At 34.5% G+C, this 21,258-nt stretch overlaps 1 protein-coding gene and 1 non-coding gene across 2 annotated transcripts; both read right to left on the bottom strand.

The window, feature by feature from the left end:
• Positions 1 to 9: 9 nt before the first annotated feature.
• On the bottom strand, positions 10 to 20,820 carry LOC111619151 (prohibitin-2-like). Its single transcript, XM_023360828.1, has 8 exons — positions 20,666 to 20,820; positions 13,059 to 13,140; positions 3,555 to 3,634; positions 3,365 to 3,489; positions 3,111 to 3,296; positions 2,721 to 2,828; positions 2,248 to 2,325; positions 10 to 296 (listed from the first exon to the last, which is right to left on the bottom strand). The coding sequence occupies exons 1-8, from the start codon at positions 20,790 to 20,792 to the stop codon at positions 183 to 185; spliced, it is 900 nt and encodes a 299-aa protein (XP_023216596.1). The 5' UTR covers positions 20,793 to 20,820; the 3' UTR covers positions 10 to 182.
• Positions 2,385 to 2,676, bottom strand: LOC111619378. Its single transcript, XR_002755738.1, has one exon. It is a non-coding gene; the product is annotated as a small nucleolar RNA U85 (small nucleolar RNA).
• Positions 20,821 to 21,258: the final 438 nt, after the last annotated feature.

Genomic DNA, 21,258 nt, shown 5'->3' with positions numbered 1-21,258 from the left:
AATATCAAATAGTTTTATTGAAAAATGGTTTATTTGTATTTGCTAATTTTTAAACTAAATTTCTGCATATCGAGACAAGTTTAGGTTTCATACAACTCATACCTTCGGCCTGCCTTTATACATAATGTAAATTCCCATATAATTTGTAATATTTTGCTTAAAGTATGTAAAAAATTCTAACTTCATTTCTTCTTTCCCGGGAGAATGTCGGTGCTAACTATATCAAAATCTTTATCGGCAATATTCAGCATCAACGATCCCGCATTCAAATACACTCTATTCTGCGAAGCGGCAATCTGAAAAGTATATTAAGAAGATTTTTAGCAATGCTATGAAAATAAATAAATAAATAAATAAATACTTTAATAAGCTAAAAATCCTAAAGATGTTAACAAGTTTTGGCTACATTCCAAAACTTGGAATTTTGTCTGAAATATTTTATCTTCATATTATTCATTGAAAAGAATAGATAAAAGATTAAAGCACTCTTTAATTGGAGAAAAGCTAGAGTTATGTCCACATTCCCCCATAAAGTCAATTTTGGCAAATGTTTTTAATAGTTAAGACATTTATTCTTAACTGCTAGATCCATCTATCACTGCTGCCTTGGACAATCTGGAAAAAGTTTGCAAGTATTTTTTGATAAAAGAACTTCAGCCACATAGGCCAAGCTGCACTTTGCCAAATGGTCAATATGTCCAACTTATATATATATACATACATACACAATATAAAATAACAACAAGTGTTTATCTTTATTGTTGTATATAAACAACAATATATATAAAAGTAAAAGGTAAATAAATAGTTAAATCTCTTTTTAAAAGTCACTAATATGTATAAAGTCAAGTAGGTTGTCAAGATTTGGCCTTTGGCCCAAAACCCCTGTCAGACTTGCATTTCCAAAATACTGTCTATGCCTCGTCTCGAAGGCAGAGCAATCGCACAGTATGTGTTTTACATTTAGAAAGCAGTTGCAATACTGATATACTGGCTGGTCATGACCCTTCAGAAGGTATTGATGAGTCAGTTGAATCTGTGTAGTGAACGTGAAAAAGTCTGATAATTTTCAGTTACTACTAAAATTTTATATTTTAGTATAACAAGACCTTAAAATTGTGTGAGGCACCATCTGTTACAAGATATTATTAAAGATGAGTTTTAAAAATATTCCAAATATCAATAACAAGTAAAATTTTCATTAGTCCCACCTCACGAGATATGACACAATCTCCTCGAGTTCCATAATCCAAAATTTAATAGCATCAATGCTCCTTATACACAAGTTACAATGCCAAATTTCATTTCTTAATCTTTATCCCATCCTGAGATGTTAAACGAAAGAGATGCCAACACACACATGGAATTCTCTTCCCCTTTTTTACCTTTTTTTTTTTTTTGAGTTCAGGGGATCATAAAATGTCAAGATTTGCAAAGATGCAAAGAGACAAATTTGACACAATTACAATACTTTCTCACATTATGTTATGTTATAACAAGCCAGGAAAGAAAATATGTGATAACTTCAATAAAAGTAATTCACTAGATACTTATTTATTTTCTCAAATGTGAATGGAATTATTAAATTAAAAATTCAGTTAGTCATATTTATTTTAAGTGTTAAAATGATTATGAAAATTATTCAGTTTTTGTTAATTCATTGTTTTTCTGCTGTTCAAACAAAATTCTGTATAATTTTACAGAATTAAACTATTATTTATTTTAAATCAATGCACAAATGTTTTTGGTCTTTGAGTCTTAACAATCATAGGGCCCACCAGTAGCTAAGTGGTTCCGTTCCCTGAACATTGGGAGTTCAGTCATGGGTTCGTGCTTTGCCAGGACAGACTGGCTATGTGGAGATTTCTGGGTTTTTTCACATCTGTAACATCTGAATAGGGGCCAGTTAACCTTAAAAAGACCTTCCGGAAGGCATCCTCCCTAGGCAGATCGTCCAAGTGTTGAGTTGCCGTAACTTAACAAACAAACTTATCATCATATAAAATAATTGTTTGATTATTTTTTTACCTATTAGATATGTACAGAATGATTAAGGAGTTCAAAACACTCATAACTCATGTTGATAAATTGCAGTTAATTAAATTAAAAAGCATTTTATTTACTTGGAGAAGTTAGATCCTGAAAGAACACTGATACATTTTAACATACACCATATACAATGTTCTTGCAAGATCATTCAACTATATTAACTTAAAATATTGGATGAAACAGTTAAAATGTTTTTACCGTTCTTGCCACGTTCTGTGCGGCTCTAATTTTCCGAAGTTTCAAGTATCCCGGGTTAGCGGCAATGGCATCTCCTAAGTAAATCAAAGCTAAAGACAACAACTTTTGTAATATTTCAAAATAGTTTGACATTTTTTCACCATCAGATTACTAAAGATATTATCAATATTGCTGCCACTCGGAAAAGTAAATAGTTTCTCTCCAGTTGAATCAAACAATTAGAGAGAAACCTGTATCACTTGCTTTAATCAAAGAAACAAATCTGTAGTTTCAATGAATTTCAAGAAAGTGAACATAATGTTCAGTTTGCGTTTACAATGCTAGCAAAGTTCTCGCATGCAGGCACCAAGATTCACAAACATACAGAATAAAAGCTCAGGTTTGTAAAATTAAGTGGCAGCATTCATATTTTGGATTTCGTCATTTGGTGGGAAATCAAATCTAAATTTAAAAAAGTGGACTCTAAAGGATATCATTTTTGCAGACTCGGCTTCACCTTCCGCCTGCACGATTTTCTGTTGTCGTTCCTGCTTGGCTTGCTCTACTACGAAAGCGGCTCGCTGAGCTTCTTGTTGGGCAACCTATATTAGAAACACAGTTTTTTAAGTATCAGGCAGTAAACTGTTTGAAAAATTTCATAATTTATGCCTAAATAAACTTCGCATTTCATTAATGGTTGTACGCTGGTCTTATATTTGAAGTTTTTAACGACTAGAACATCACTTTTCTTGTCAAAGTATAACCAGCTACAAACCTCAAGCTTAGAAAAAATTAATGTTCTAAGCCTGAGATATATGATTGATGTTTCAGAAGAACTTCAGAAGAAAAATTGCTCCAATAATATAGAATACAAAGAAACTAACCTGCTTTGCTTCAACTGCTGCAGTGTACTCTTTTCCAAAGCTCAATTCAGTAATTGAAACATCGTCGAGAATAATATTGAAATCTCGTGCTCTATCTGTCAATTCTTTTCTGACCAATAGAGATACTTGTTGTCGTTGTGTTATCAGCTGAGATGCATTAAACTTAGCTACAACACTCTTTAAAACCTAAAATAAAAGTACATTTATAGATTTTTAAATATAATTCTTAACTATTACGATAAAAAAAGACAAACCTCATTGCATATTGAAGGCAACACACGCTCGTCGTAATCGGTTCCTAACATTTTATAGATAAGGGGCAGCATGGCTGAATCAGGTCGTTGCAAAACTCGAAGAGAGATATTAACCATTTGTAAATCTAAATTAAGAAAGAGTATTAAAGTCCAAAGGTTTTTAAATTATTTTATAAAGAAATTTTAATACCTTTGCTTCCAGTCGGAGAAGATAATTTCCTAGGTCTTGCTCTAATATCATATATAATGGGATACTGAAACCAAGGAATTCTAGAAATATAAATAAAAACTAATTAAAATAAAATCATAACATGATTACAAAATTTTTAGTAGTTTATTAAAGAGAAATAAAAAGTAAAAGACAAAACTCTTGTCTTCCTTTGATGCTATTATAATGTGCAGAGAAAGTGGACATATAAGGAACATTAATTTTATTGGACACAACAGTAGGAGTAATATATGATACACATGTTTTAGTTCAAATAAATTATTATCCATGCTGTTATGGGGACAAAGGCACACTTCCTAAAAGAACTTCCAATCAGGTGAGATAGTTTCTGTCCTTGTAATTAATAGCCTTTGTAGTGGACATGTATATCTAACAACTTCTCAGTTGCTAGTACAAGTACTAGTGAGTAATGAGTACTATTGAGAACGTGCAATCATCCTTCAAGATCACTCAAAAGAGAGGTAAGTAGGTCCTCAAACAAGGCACATACAAACAACAAAGCACAATCTGATTCCTATTAAGATATGTAGTAATTTATGTTGTAAACTCTATACGTCATGCTGGCATACTTGTGAGGTGTCACCAGTTACCCTAATATCCAGCTAAAACTGATCTAAATTTGGCTTAGAATTTAATCTACCTTTAAATGGGTTTAACTTAGAACTTATAACTAAATTAGATAAAAGAATTGAAGATTTAACAATTAAAACATAAGAAAAAAAATAGCTATAATAAACTTAATCACTAACCAATTATCAAATGAATAATACCTTTAATAGAGGAAGCAAAACAATAGAAATGTTAAGAAAAATTTTATTAAACGATAATTTAGCAGTTATCAAAGCATATACGCTAAACAATTATTAATAGCTATTGAGACATGGAAAAGCAAATAACAAAGGGAATTTTATTAAATTAGTAAGTGAGCTTACAATCAAAAAGAATTTATTCAATTACACCGAATGACCAATCTAACACATTTTAAAAATTCTTTAAATTGTGTACAGTAGAGGAATAAAGAACTTTTAAAATATGCTAGATTGGTCATTCGGTGTGATAAACCCTTATGTAAGATAACCTTTGTAGTTATATAAATCAAATACTATAACATAACAAACATTAAAACAAAACCATATAAAGAGTTTGCTTATTTCAGTTTACTAATTTCGCATTTATCGCAATACTCGGATGGTACGAAATGGCACAAATTCAATGGTCAAGTAGACAGGAATTGAAAATATATCAATTTTTCAGATATAATATTTTCTAATATTAACTCTAAGAAACTAAGTATGATGTACAGGGGCAAAACACTACTATACTACACGCAGGTAAGTGCTATGCACTACCTGTTGCAGTAAAGGCATAATGACACATCTATTTCATGCTATATCATTATCACAGTAATTCAGTGAATATAATATATATTTTTTTAGAATTNAATGGTGCATCTATATCATTGTTGCAGTAATTCAGTGAATATAATATATCCTTTTTTTGTAAGAGTTACATTTAGTTAATTTTGTTAAATTTTTTCCAATAGATGGTACTACATGTAAAGCCAGCAATCAAATGTAGACAGAAAATAATCAATATATAGAAATCCAATCGATAATTCACTGGCTACAAAATCAAACTTTTTGTGTGTCTTTTAAATAAATGCTATGTTTTTATACTAATTTGGGGTCACTGAATATGAATATACAAATAAAATTTTAAAATTAGATCTTGGTTTCAAAATATCGCGAATACAGTCGCCTCCCCTATAACACTGTTAATAATTCCGTTTTATATGAATTCCATGTTGTACGAGTCACTTAGATTTTACAAATATGCGAGCTGTTCACAGCCTTGCACACGTATTTGTAAAATCTAAGTGACTTGTACAACATGGAATTCATATAAAACAGAATAATCAACAGTGTTACAGGGGGTTGACTGTATTAAATACTGGATTGACTGCTAGGGGTCGGAAGTGATATGTTGTGTGTTACATGTGATCCGGGTTTGATCATGATTTTTTTTAATACCAAGTGGATTATAGCGAAGTGTAATACATTGTTGGAGTCAGGAAGACAAGCGCTCTCCGCGGGTACTAGTATCTTTTAATTTGCTAGACTTTTGCTTGGGTTATTGGAGCTCGAAATTTTGGACTTTTGCACCATCTCCCACGTGTTCGGTTCGCTTTTTCTATTTCATTCTTTGTCAGCGGTTATTTGTACATAGTGCTATTATTATTATCTTGATGGTGTATCATTTTTAACTCTGAAAGCGATCCGTTTTTCTTTTCGCTGGACAAAAGGCTTTGTTCCCTACCACGTGGTGGGTGCAGCCATTCGGCATGCTGTAGCTGCTCGGTGTTTGGGCTACAGCTGCTTTCCCATTGCAGACTTTCTGTTAATTTATAAGATTTAGCCATAGTTTATTGTTCTTACTTCTTATTCTCCTTCGTCCCCTTCACACCGCTGTGACTGGGGTAGACTAGTGCTCCTCCTAGCCTGTCTTGGTAATACGTAATATTAGCGTGTCAACATGCATCAGACTAGAGCGCCAGACAGCTTTCAGTTATTTTTTGGATATTTCTCTCACTAGAAATATATCCTCAGCATGGCTCGAAATGCCATTTCAAACTTTTTGGAGGATTCATATACAATTTTAGATGAGGTTACTGCTACAGTAACCCTAAAGGCCACCTCAATGGCAGAGAGCATATCAAGTACCTCACAGAACAGATTGCAAAAATTATAACCAATGCCGAAGCCACTCTTCGCAAGCATGCTCTGTAAGAAAACATCAAGGAAAAACTGGCACAACTACCAACTAAGGAAGAAGTGCTGAAAATTGTTTCTGCTAAGGCTGACAAAACAGGAGGCCATAACTGAACTAAAGCAGACAAAGGCACGCCAAGTGTCTACTTCCATTCCTTCCTATAGCACCATTTTGAAATCTGGCATCACTGTTAATGCCTCAGAAAAAATTAAAACCAATAAACAGAGCAAAGACGTCCTCTTGGTTTATCAAAAGGATGATAACAAGAACAGCGACAATACTCGCAAGCTTATACAAGAAAAAATCCAGTCTTCTAAGCTGAGAATTGGGGTTGAGCACATTCAGTGCATCGGTTCCAGAGGAACTGCTATAGAATTAAACAACAAACAAGAAACCAAAAAGCTGGAAAAAAAATACAGGAAAATATTCCGGAGCTACACACAAAAAGACCTAAAAAGAGAAATCCGCATATTATCATCTACTCCATACACAAACAGTTTGCGCGGTCCTATCCAAATTAATTTATGAACCAAATAGTTTATTAAATGAGAACTATAAAGAAGAAGACTTTAGTGAACATTTTAAAATTAAGTTTAATGTTGGAAAACAGAATGGGCAATATTGTAACTGGATAGTGGAGGTCACGCCCCAACTCAGACGGCAGCTCCTTACTATAGAAAAACTAAACATAGAATGGTCTCGGTGCAAAGTAGCCAACTTTGTCTCCATAATTCAGTGCTACAGGTGCTGTGGTTACAGGCACAATATCAAAAGCTGTGCTCACGAGACTTCCACCTGCAGCCACTGTGCAGGTAATCATACATACAAAGAATGTCCAAACCGTGCCAATAGTCCAAAATGTACAAACTGCCATACTGAGAAAGCTAACCAAACTTCACACAATGCTCGTGACAGTTCCTGCCCGATCTATCAGCAAGTCAAAAATAGTATCAGTGACCACACAGATTATGGATCTTAGTAAGAAAAATAGTATCAGTTGCCTGCAAATCAATCTGGGAAGAGGCATCTCTGCCACCTCCCTTCTCGCTAGTAAATGTTACAAATATGATCTAATTTTCGTTTAGGAACCCTACTGTCTGCGTAACAAGACTGCCTGTCGACCCAATTTTTGCTCTGTGCTCAGAGGCACTGACAAGTACCCGTGGGCCATTACCATTGTGACGAACCCTAACCTCTCCATCCTGCACCACAAACTTATCCACTGAATGACAACTTTCGTGACACCAAGGTCATTCTACTTGGGGACATCAATTCTCATTCTCCTACCTGGGGCGGTGAACAACAGGATCGACATGGCGATGTCTTCGAGGAGTTTTTTGCCCAAAACAGGTTTCAGCTACTCAACAACCCACTCTCACCTCTGCCCAAGGAGAAACATGAATAGATGTGACCACCTGTAGCTCAAACTGCTCCACTGATCTTGATAGGTGGATGATTCTTGATGACTGCAGTCTGAGTGACCATTCATATATCTCCTTTCATCTTCTCAGTATTGATTAAATCATGAGCTCTCCTGACCTCTCTAAACACAAATACAACTTAACACTTGCCGACTGGTCCGAGATGCAGAATTACCTTGATTCTAATCTTACTGACTGCAGCCTCAACAACAGGGACAGCACATGTCAAGCGCTCGACCATAACATCAATACCATACAACGTGCATGTGAGCTATACATCCCAAAAACTACTCCTAAGCACCGCTCTGTCCCCTGGTGGACAGATAAGCTCACTGAGCTTCGCAACATCAACAACAGGATTAGAAAGAATTACCAAAAATGCAGAACGGAACCCAACTGCACCAATCTCAAACAACTCTATCTTAACCACGAAGTACTCTATAAAAAGGAAATCAAAGAAGCCACGATTCACTCTTGGCTTCTTTGTACTGCTCTGCAGCTTCTTCCAACCCTTGGGGCTATATAACAAAACTGTGCACCAATAAAATCAGGAAAACACAAATCTTGGTCAACCATGACACAGCATCCATCGGCAACAGCTTTCATGACATCATCAACAAACAAATGGGCTCCTTCTGCATCGAGGACAATACAAATGATGACACCCCTTGGCACAAACAAGTGCGGGAAGACATGAATTCACCTATTCATACTGACCATTCTCCGGACTTCAGCCACGATGAAATTAATCATGCCTTCATGACTCTTAAGGACAATAAAGCTCCTGACATTGACAACATAAACAGCAAAATAGCCAAAACTATCTGGAATCTCATACCCGAGCACATCAGCAATATGATAAACAGTTGCCCGCACAATGGGATTTTCCCATACAAGTGGAAAATTACAAAAATGATTCCAATCCCAAAGCCTGGCAAACCTGATTGTGCTCGGCTTATCTCCCTGCTGCACGTATTTGGCAAAGTTCTTGAGCGACTTTTAACAGACCGCCTGGCCTGGCACATCGAAACCAATACCATCCTTAGTGAAGCACAATTCGGCTTTTGACAGCAATGGTCTTCTGCCGATGCCATTCACCATGTCATAAAGAACACCGAATGCCTCCTCAACACACACAAGTATGTACTAGCCATCAGCCTAGATATTTCTAAGGCTTTTGATTCTGTCTGGTGGCGTCTCATCATGCTTCAACTCAAGCAAATCGGCTGCCCAGCCAACATCTACTATTTATTAAGAGACTATCTCAACAACAGAAAAGCCATTCTTCATTACGGGTCAGAGCAAGTTGAGAGGAGCATTGCTCAGGGTTGCCGCAGGGGTCGGTCTGTGGACCACTTCTGTGGAACCTCACTTTTGACCCTTTTCTCCATGAGAACTTTGGCCAAAACTGCATCACTACTTACGCAGATGACGTCCTGGTTTTGATCGATGGTAACTCTCACTCGGCACTTGAGCAAAGAGGCAATGATACCCTCAATCAGATTTACAACTGGGTGCCTCAGGTATAAGCTTTATTTTAATGTCGAAAAAACCACCTGCTTGGTATTTAATAAGTCTGGCCAACTGAATCTTTATCGTCGCACTCCAACTATTCGGATAAACAACAGATCCATTAAAGTTAAAAAAACCATCAAGTATCTTGGTATCTGCATGGACCACAGTCTCAGCTGGGATGACTACGTCAAATACATCACCAACTGCACTAACCTCATCTTTCAAGCTTTTGCTCAGGTCGCTTGCAAAAGATGGGGACTAAAATCTAATGCCTTTAGCATCATCTACGATCTTATTTTTAAACCCATCATCACTTATGCTAGTAGCAGCTGGGGCTGGGCCGCCAATAAAGTTCATCTGCACAGGAAGTTGATATCATCACAGCGTAAAGCCCTAATCCTAATCTCCGGAACCAACAGAACTACACCAAATCATAGTCTACAAATCATTACCCATAAGCCACCCATTACCAATATCATTCATGCCAGCTACAAGCTCTGAAAACTCAAAACTGGGCATGACATCAGTATTGATACCTACAACATTCCTGGTGCTAACTATGAAAGTATGAATCCAGTCATAGACATCACCCCTCCGTATATCAATAGTCACATCAGCACTGACATGCCCAGCAACCCTGACCTGGAGATTTATACAGATGGCTCAGGCCTTAATGGGAACATCGGTTGCGCCTTCGTTGTGATAAGGGAAAATCACGAGATCCATCACGAAATGTACAGACTCGACGACTTATGCAGCGTTTTCCAGGACGAACTTGTGGCCATTCACATGGCCATAAACTGGTCTGAGCAGCGCTGCACAAATAAGCAGATTGCTATCCTTACCAATTGCCAGCCCGCCATTAAACTCATTAACCGTAGACAGCTACATCCACTCTCTACTGCTATCAAGAAACTCACAACTCCGCCAACAACTACTGCATCAGCTGGGTTCATGGGCATCAAGGCACTGCCTGTAACGAAAGAACAGACCAGCTGGTGAAGGATGCCACCAACGATAACACGCTTGAATCCATTTACCATAAGATCAGCCATCAAAAAATCAAAAATCTCCTATATACTGAAGTTCTTCATCATTGGCAAAACTCCTGCATCTCAATCATAGCAACCATCACTTCATCCCTAATGTTATTAATCACTACAGTTACACTTGCATTCGCAACAACTCTCAACTCACACAGTTTATAACTGGTCACGGAAAATTCTCCAATTATGTGCACCGGTTCACGAGGAAATGCTATCCCCTATGTGCCATCTGCAAGGAAGTGGATGGCCCCAACCATTATCTATACAGATGCATCTGCCTCACAAAAGAACGACTAGAAATCAAACTAATGGCAAAGAAAATTAATATATCTTGGCCATGTCAGCAGCAAGAACTACTTAAGCACAAGGAACTTTTTCCCACCTTCCTCAACATAGTGCTCGCCTACAAACGCGTAGCACCAATCACCATACGCGAGTATTCCTACTTCTAATTACTTCTTTCTCATCGCCTCTGCCTTTGCTCTGGCCTGTTGTATACGTATATTTATGCTACTTCTTGTGACAACTTACACATTTAAGCACCTTGCTGCTTTGCAGCATTTCCTGGGTTGTACTGCACCTTATTCTCCAACTAGATAAACAACTTGCTGGGCTCCTTTTGTATTAAGACGTGTGTCATTATTCTGTTACATCTCTTGTTTCTACATCAAAATCATATTTTTCGGGTTTCTTTGTATAACCATATTCTGTCAGCAATGATTATATTTATGTTGTATTACTATCTATCTTTGCTATTATGTACCTCTACTCCTGTAAACAACTGTAATTATTGTATCTGGCTAAAATTTAGATGTATCAATACTCGTAGATAATGTTATTTTCTTTGTATAACACCTTATTTTACCTTTGTTACTTCTGTAATTCATGTATTGCAAACAAGCTGTACTATACTTTATCATGTTTCCACACCCGGCAGTGCATTGTGGCACCAGGAATGTACTTATTTTGTATATAATAAACGATATTGACTGACTGTATTAAATACTGTACTATGAATTTAAGTAAAATGTCAAAGAACCTCAACTATATTTATTTAGTTTTTGTAACTTTTTACATGAAATTGAGAATTAAGAAATAACAACAAATTATTATAACATTTTTTAATCAAGACTTTCTCTTCTTTTTCACTTGTCTTTTGTAATCACTTTCAGGGGTATCTCTTTTCAAGTTCCAGCAGTAGTCTGCTAACATTGATGCATCCCACCGGTCCTGATATCTTTTTTACATTGTCGATATGTCTTGGTGGAATAGTTAGCCATGTTTGTCGCTTACTTCACCGCAGTTGGCAGGAAAAAAAAATCATGATGAGAGTAAGAAAGTGAATTTTAAGGGATATATTGCAACCCATCTGCTGATACTTTTGTAGAAGATTGTTTACCAACTGATCATAATTTTCATATCTCCTATTGCCTAAAAAAACCATGAATGACTCCTCTAAAAGACTCTCATGCCTTCTTTTCAAAGCCCTTAAAACCGAATCAAAGTTTTTATCCTTCAGAATTTCTCGAATTTGAGGACCAATAAAAATTCCTTCTTTTACTTCGGCATCGCTTAGATGTGGAAATTTACTTTGCAGGTATTTGAAGGCTGGTCCATCTTTGTTGAGAGCTTTGACAAAGTTCTTCATTAGTCCCAACTTAATATGTAAAGGTGAAAGAAGAATTCGTTGGGATTCTACTAGAGGAAGATGCTTGACATTCTTTTCTCCAGGACACAGATTTGATCTGTAGTCCAATCTTTTTAAATGTAATGTAAAGATCTAAAAATCGCTATGTACAATGACCAAGTATCTCGGGTCTGGATGAGAAGGGGTTCATGTAGCATAAATGAACAATACGAGCTAACTATCACTTCTAAGTTCTGTAATTAGATTCGGCAAATTGAAAACTAGTTAAAGTACATTTTCATGTAAAAGGAAATTTTGATGTAGACCAGTGTATAATTTGGGGTGGGATGTAGGACATAATCTAAGTTAGAAGTATTTGAACGTAACTGCCGAATTTCATAGCAATTGGTTGAATGGCCTAGGAGTGTATAGCAAACAAACATCCTCATTTGTATACCTATACATATAAAATTACATGTCCTGACTGACTGATTCATCATCGCCCAGAGCAAACTGCTGGACCTAAAGAGGTAAAATTTGGTACACGGTTAAGGTACGTCATAAAAATGCACACTAAGAAGGGATTTTTTGAAATTCCCCCATGGGGGAGAGGGAAAGGATTACGGCTTAACCTGAAGAACGGCTTCTTCTGTACTATTTTAGATGCAATTTTTTTTGTTTTTAACTGCGTTTTAGTAGTGTATGGCGTGAGAATGCACACTAAGAAGGGATGTTTGGAAATTCTCCTGTGGGGGAAGAGGAAGAGGACTAACACTTAAGAAGGCTTAGTTCCAAAAGGCAGTACCATAAACATGGTTTAGAAAGAGGTACTGGAGTAACTGAAACTCTATTTTTCTGTAAGTATTTATACTTTAAGAATTTTCAGATAATGCCATTTATGTTTAAAAAAAAAAAAATTAAACTTAGATTTATCATATCTCAGAATCTCATAATATTTGAAACTTGAATTTAAGTGCATTAGCAGTCCATAGCGGGACTTCTTAAAAACATGTTATTGAGCATAAAGTGAAAAGATTTTTTAAAATTATTTAAATATCTTTAGAAAACAAAACAAAACAAAACTTACCTAAAATGTAATCCTTCAGCATAAACTTCATTTTGAACACCTCCGATACGACTAAAGATAATGGATCTATGACCACCTTCAACTGAAAATTCATAATATGTCAAATTTTTACATTAAATGACTAATCACAAACTATAAGAATAAATATAGTAATCTCTCCATTTAAGCAAGATTTACATTGGCATACAAATCACTAAAAAGTAGATACAAACTGCCATACAAAATTACCTTTTGGTGAGTGTTCAAGAGGTTCACATTAGGAGTTGAGAATATCTAAACTTTTGCCAAACTTCAGTTCATTTAAACAATCAATTTTTTGAATTTTTAAGTATCTGAAATCTTTTTAACCAATCACATCCTAACTTAGTGTTGCATAGTACGATGCAGACAATACTTTGTTTTCGTTAGTGTTTGTTTTATTCTTCATAGTGGTTTGTATGACAGTGTAAACAAAGCTTATGAAATATGTTCATTCTGAACATTTCAATATCCTAAGAGCTATAACACAAAATTTTTCTGAATCCCTCATAAATACTCTTAACACCTACCCCCAATTTGAGAGTTAAATGAACTAGTAAGAATAATGAAAACAAAGTGTTTCCCAAAATATATAAATATTGATAGTATCACAATGATTTTAATTGTCATACTAAAACTTAAGGGACAAATTTAATACATTTATACTTTTGTAAGAGGCTACAGGCTTTATTAATGAATAATAAATTAATGTCTAGTGGGTGCCATATTCTATTGGCAGAGTTGTGCCATTTTCATGGCTAGATTGCATGGACCACTCTATTGCAGCTAGAATGACATCTGTTATTAGAAATCATTAATTTCCTAAAAGCTCCTTTAGCTTCTGGAACAAGACAAAATCAGAGGGAGACATGTTAGCTGAATGATGACTTTCCAGTTCCCCTAGAGCAAGGCAGCTCTGGCAATCTCTTAGTAATGTCAAAGCAATGCTTATCATATAGATACCAGAAGAATGTTATCCAGTATCCTGAAGATGTAAAATGATGCTTATCACAGTATATGGCTGCTACTGTTATCTTCACACAAGCTTGTCTTCTGAGACAATAGCTAATGCACAGCATTACAAAATATTCTTTAAACCTCATTTACAACACACACTTTGGTACAAGAGACTTGCATTTGTGCAAGAACAGTTGAATTTGTTACTCGACAATACTTATTGTCATATTGCTAATACGGTAACAACACTGCAACCGAAATAAGGTTGGGAGATTGTTGCACATCTGCCTTATTCACTTGACATGTCTCCCTGTAATTTTGACTTGTTCCAGAAACCAAGTATTTATGAAGGCAACAATTCCCATTGACAGATGTTATTTTAGTTGCAATAGAGCAGTCCAATTGCTCTATCTGTGAAAATGGCTCTGCCAACAGAGTAGGATGCTCTCCAGACATTTTTGAACAGATGCTACACACGGTCAGAGACTATGTGAAGGCCTATAGAAACTTAATACAACTGGCTTCATACTCTTTCATTCAGTAATGATCAATAATTATGACATTACCTTCATATTTACAAATACATATACAACATTAATATGAGCATAGCAACAAAAAAACAGTCAATGGCACTTATATAGCAGAAACACAAATAATACACAAGTAATTGATAAAGGTATCTCAACATTTATCAATTACTTGTAGTGCAGATACCTTTATCAATATTAACTGAGACAGAAAGCTTTAATATAACATACAAGCAAGTTTCTGTTGATATTTTGAAGTAACTATTTTCATATAGTACATACCAATTTTATTTAACTTTACCTTATTTATGTCAATAAATTAAAAGGGTTTTTTATATTTAACATAAAATCAAAGAATTGTTTACATTGATAATTATTTGTGCATTTAAGGAACAAGTCTCTTGGAATTTCAATATATTTCTGTTGTACAAATTTTTGTTTTACATTAACTTTCCCAAATGCAACTCCTGCATCAATCATGTCCATCATTTAGTCAACATTTTAAGAATTTATATTGTAATAGTTAATCGGTTTTAACATTCCTGTCCTCGACAGTCCAATTGTAAAATAAAAATTAAATTGAATGTGTACTTTTTAAGTCAAACACTGCATGCATTTGGGAATGATGCCCAAATGCATGAGGGGGTTCACTTTCTCTAATGTATGCAATCATTCCAAGCACCATCTTCTGACCCTCTAAGGGTGCAACTATGCAGATCTGAGCAAGTGAGTGAGAATATATGGCGAGAAGAGGTGATGACGTTTTATGCTCTTGTTTATTATGACAACACAGATGAGAGCAAGAAACAGTGTGAAATGCCATCACCTCTTCTTGCCACATATTGTTGCTCACTCGTGTCTACATAGTTGTACCCTAACTGTCATTGTCTCCATCACCCCTCTGCTCCATAAAATAATTAATTTTATTCTTAACTTTTGATTTAGGAACAATTCATTCTTCGTGAAATAAAAATATCTTCAATTTATATTACTTTTTTTCCTTTAATGTTTTATTACATAAACTCAAAAGAGAATTGAGACTATGATGAAGTATTTATCAAATGAGGAAAACAATTTGCATAAAATAAGTATCAGTATCTTTCTAAATAAATCATTTTTAAAGAAATATATTGCATTTTTGTGTGTATAACTTACAGGATAACTGTGTTTAACTCTATTATATCCTTCATGTTATATCATTCTATTCATGTATGTGATTTGCAAAATACAGCAAATGTCCCCAATTCCTTGCTCCAATTGTTATAATATTTTATCAGCTATAAGTATTCAATTTATTACAATGGAATATTATGACTTCACTTCACCCAACACCGGAATATAATCAATTATGTACCTTGAAGCCTGTTACAGGCTTTGAGGTACATAATTGATTACAATGGAACATTGTTTAGTTGGTTACTATATAGCACTTTTACACCACACAGGGATGCAGTTAACAACGTACATGAAACCAATAACTGGTATGAAATAGAAAAAACAAACTCATGTTTTCCAACTCCTTCAGATTCCTTCCTCAGGTATTATAACGGTTACCAGATGGAACGTCGTAAAATTCGAACAAGCATTTGAACTATAGGCACAAAAATTCAGAATAACTAAGTTGTGCATGCGTATTCCTGTGCTTAACAGATATCCAGCCAAGGTTAAACACAGAAATATGCATGTGCAACTTAGTTATTTTGAATTTTATGTACTTATAATTCAAATGCTTGTTCAAATTTTATATTCCATAAAAAGCTTTTACAATGTTCCATCTGGCAACCATTATAACACCTGAGGAAGAACTTGGAAGGAGTTGGAAACATCTGTGTTTGTTTTTTCTATTTCACACCAGTTATTGGTTCCATGTACGTTGTTAGCACTTTTACATCAGTTTTTAAACTTGCCTGTGGTAAAAGTGAAGGGATCAAATTGACATAAAAATGAACAATACATCTTATATTATTTAGAAAACATTCTATTCAGTCTCTCTTAACAAAAAGTATCCTGAGAACCATAAATTATTGCTTAGTGAATGAATGATTAATAATAGAATTTCTGAGTCTTGACACTCTTTCTGTTCCTAGGCCACATAAAAATATCATAGAAATTCCCAGGATTAGGTTGTACAATTTTGATCATTAAAATTAATTAATTATATTCCAATACATTGTATTACCATTCTAATATATTTATATGAAGATTTAAATAATAGTTTTAAATTAAAATAAAATGTATTATTTTGATTAAAGTATACAAAAACACCTGTATTTGATGATGTCTTGTACAGACTATAGTGCACTTTCAATTATTTAACAGCACTCCAACCAGGCATTGTAACATGCTTGTTAGTATGTATATGACTCTTAACATCTGAGTGTAACAGAATCTACTCAACACTCAGTTCAGAGATTGTTCATTTCAAAGACTATTCCACTCCAAAACATCAAAAAAATGTTTACATTGGAGCTTCAAAGACAGAACCTATCATAACAATGTTCCAAGCAGTAGCATCAATAAACATTTTATTAGAAAAGCTTGTTACCGTTCAGAATTTTGTTTGAGACCAGAAAAAAATGGCCTAACCAGACAGCACTAAACCAAGCAATGGTCTGCTTAGGGCACTGTTACATTCCAGGAAAAAACCTCTTTAGTCTATACATGACTTCAGAAGGAGTAACAAATAGAGTAATATTTAATATTTTGATTATCAACCACTAACTCTAAAACATTACAAAAAAATCCAACAATGAGCGAGTAACTCCTGGCAAAAGAATTTAAAACTGTGATGGTGCCATCTGTCAGGAGATTTTATTTAAAAAGCTTTTTACATTATAAAATGGCAAAAAGCTTACTTCTGAAGCTAGAGATAAATTTTATAAAAAATTGTAACAAGTAAAATCTACATTATGTCTGACTCCACACAAGATGTGACATGTGACCCCCGACCTTTAACCACCGAAATTTAATAGCATCAATGCTCCTAATACACAAACTTCCCTGCAAAATTTCAGAAATTTTCAACAACAGACATTAGTTATTAAACTTCAAAATGGGTGAACAAAATCATACCCTACATGCATGACCTAATGTAACTACCTTATTAAAATTTTACATAATACATTTTTATAACATCTCTAGTAAACAGAAGTATATCTAGTAGTCATTAATCTCTTAACATAGTTACTTGTAAACAGAAGTATATAAGAGAAGTGGTACAAATACTCAAAATGCACATCATTATTGTAAAATCTTAACGAAGCCATTGCATCGGGTCACGTGTCAGTTCCGTTTTCTATTTCAGAAAAACAAAATAAAGGAATCATTAACAGTGCATTCTATCAAAATGGGAATTAAAAGCCTGTAGTTTACCTTTAAACAAGTCATTAATTAATACTTTCTAATTCTTGTTTAATTAGAAGCATTGTTAATTACTTATATATAAATTAAAAAAGATTTAAATAGAAAAATAAAAATAGGCCACGTTTCAATTCTTAACTTTTATAATACGAGTTTTGTTGCTTCTCTACCAATTTTTAAACAGTTTTAGGATTTCTTTCTTAATTCTTACGATTTTATAAAATTCTCATTATATTACCACATTAATACACATAATTGATTTAATTCAGTAATATTCAATGATCAAAAACATTACTTTAATAAACATTCGTACTGCTACCGAGACCATGTGAAACTTGAGGATCTTGCCCGAAATTTACCTTTTAAGATTTTTTAAATTATTTCATCAATTTCCTTTTGTTTCTAACTATTAATACAAAAAGGAAATCTAACTGTCTTTAATTAAACCAATAAATTTGTTGAACCTTAAGTCTAAGTAGGTAAGTTTCTGTATCAAGTTATTTTAATGTAAAAAACAAATGATACAAAACAGCAAATTCAAATAACTCCTGTTGAGAAATGGTAAAAAGTCTGTTTTATATTTTACGATTTTTAGGTCAAACTTTACCTACGTGCACCGTCATGGCCTAACTTAACCTAACTTTAATATAAAGAAATTGCTTTTTGCTCTTGGTTTAATTAAATTAAGCACAGACTCTATTAGCATATTTCTCTATCTCTAGGCTCTATCAGCATATTTGAGCCCAGACCCTCATCTGTTAAATGATGAAATCTATAGTCTTAATACTAACATCTGGTTAAGAAGTAATGTAATGAAGGTTGGCCATTAAGATGTTAGTCACCACTTGTTCTCCAGATGTTGCCTGTAACACACCTCCCTCATAACTGCTCTGCATCTTGTAGCAATGCTACCTTCAAACACCATCTTACTACTATTATGGTATGTAGCTAAAACTTATTTTGTAAAACAATTACCTTATTATTCCACTAATTTTAATACTGTTTATAATAGTAACCTTATGTCAAGCTACCATGTAATATAATGAAGCCAACTTAAGACTGTCTCCTCTACACCCATTTATTGATCAATGATCATACCTTTATAACAGTTCCTTTGTCTTGTATAATTTTAAGTATCTCACCTTTTTTATATATGTATACCAACTGAAGAGGGACTATTCTGATAGTCCGAAATGCATTTTGGTTATTTCATGTTAACTGTTAATTTAATCGATTTTAATGTACACCCCTTCTCGTTTTATTAAATGTATTCCATTTATACCTGGGTGTTTGTGCATATTATCACTGGTGTGATAAGTCCTTATTCCCACCTCACATTAGTAGGTTTTTAATTAATTTAATTAACCTAACCTATTTATTAGAATAGGTTAGGCTAAGTTATGTTAGAACAACGGTTCCCAACCTTTTTCGGGTGGCGACCCCCTTTTTATAAAAGCCAAGTGACCCGCGACCCCGATACAATTGAAAAAGGTATTTTTAATAAGGTAATTAAAAAACAATGAAATTAGTTTTTTAGTATAATTTTATTTTAAATTATGTTTAATAATTAATTTAATGAGATAGTTGAAATTGCATGTATTATTAACCAGCCTCAAAATTCGCGGGTGAGATTTTGTTAACGCCAACCTCATGTCATTCTCAACATTTAATTTATTCCTCTCAAAACTCTCAACACATGTTTCAACCAACTGTGACAGAATAGCGTACCCAGATTACACTTATTTTAATTTTTTAAAAATTAAAATAAGTGTAATCTGGGTACGCTATTCTGTCACAAAAAAATGCTAATTACAACTATACGTAAATAATCTTACAATATAATTACATTGTTCCGTTAATTCTTGGAATTTTCTTAGTTGTATAGCATTAGATTCGAGGCACCTTACAGAAATTTCGGTAGTTCTTTCTGTTATTATTCAAACTTGAAATTATTCAAACTTTAAGACACCATTAAAAATAAATATTACATTATAGTGAAAATTTTGTTTTAGTTTACTGCATAAGTTGGCGACCCCACAGAAAACCCGTCGCGACCCCCTTCTGGGTCGCAACCCATAGGTTGGGAACCCGTGTGTTAGAACATGAGTAGCCACTGTGCTGCCATGACGGCGCACGTAGGTAAAGTTTGACCGACTTTTATTCATCTAGTTTTTTAATGTATTTGTTAAGTTATGGCAATACTTGGGCGATGCCTTCCAGGTGGTCTTTTTAAGGGTAACTGGCTCCTATTCAGGGGTTTACAGACAAATGCATTACTGGGAATGGAACAGCTTGATCACTGGTGGGCCAGTTTTTTAATTAATGTTTTTGGAGGGGAATAATTTTATTTTTGTAACAGGTTCAAGCCCCTCTTTCACGTAAAATTGCAGTTCTGAATGGAAGGTTTGGAGCTCCGAAATTTTATGAGCATGATCTACAGCTCTGATAAGATCACACCCGTCTCATTCAGGAGGAATCTTATCGTTACGTTTAGGTCTACGTACAGCGTATATTTATAAAGTACCGAAAGGTAACTTCTACCAACTCCGAACGTATAGATTCATAAGTGTTTCTACTCAATTCCTGTTTTTAATTATATAAGATATTGTAATAATATAAATTATTCTGGAACTGATAAGGAACGTTCCCATTATACACTCGTGTAACATTTTATCTTCAAACTACAAAGAACGAAAACAATATAAAAGCTTTCTGGGAGAATTAGAAAAGAAATACGATACTTGCCCGTGTACACAGATTGAGTAACGCCGTAAGCCAATCCACCGGCAGCCACTAATAACTTTAAACCGGTGGAAAGTCCGCTAGGACCTTTAGAAAACCTTCCCATAAAATCCTTAAGCTTGTCCGCCATCTTGTCTTCCTAAGCAAAGCACATGTGCGAATGACGCTCCCTCTTTACGAAATTGCATCAGCATTAATAAAATCTTAACGAAGCCATTGCATCGGGTCACGTGTCAGTTCCGTTTTCTATTTCAGAAAAACAAAATAAAGGAATCATTAACAGTGCATTCTANTTTTGTAACAGGTTCAAGCCCCTCTTTCACGTAAAATTGCAGTTCTGAATGGAAGGTTTGGAGCTCCGAAATTTTATGAGCATGATCTACAGCTCTGATAAGATCACACCCGTCTCATTCAGGAGGAATCTTATCGTTACGTTTAGGTCTACGTACAGCGTATATTTATAAAGTACCGAAAGGTAACTTCTACCAACTCCGAACGTATAGATTCATAAGTGTTTCTACTCAATTCCTGTTTTTAATTATATAAGATATTGTAATAATATAAATTATTCTGGAACTGATAAGGAACGTTCCCAT

The sequence above is a fragment of the Centruroides sculpturatus genome, unplaced genomic scaffold, assembly GCF_000671375.1.
Source record: "Centruroides sculpturatus isolate CEXI.00-Female unplaced genomic scaffold, Cexi_2.0 scaffold38, whole genome shotgun sequence".
NCBI lineage: Eukaryota > Metazoa > Arthropoda > Arachnida > Scorpiones > Buthidae > Centruroides > Centruroides sculpturatus.
The sequence above is the reverse complement of the archived record's forward strand: the minus strand, read 5'-3'. Positions and strand labels throughout refer to the sequence as shown.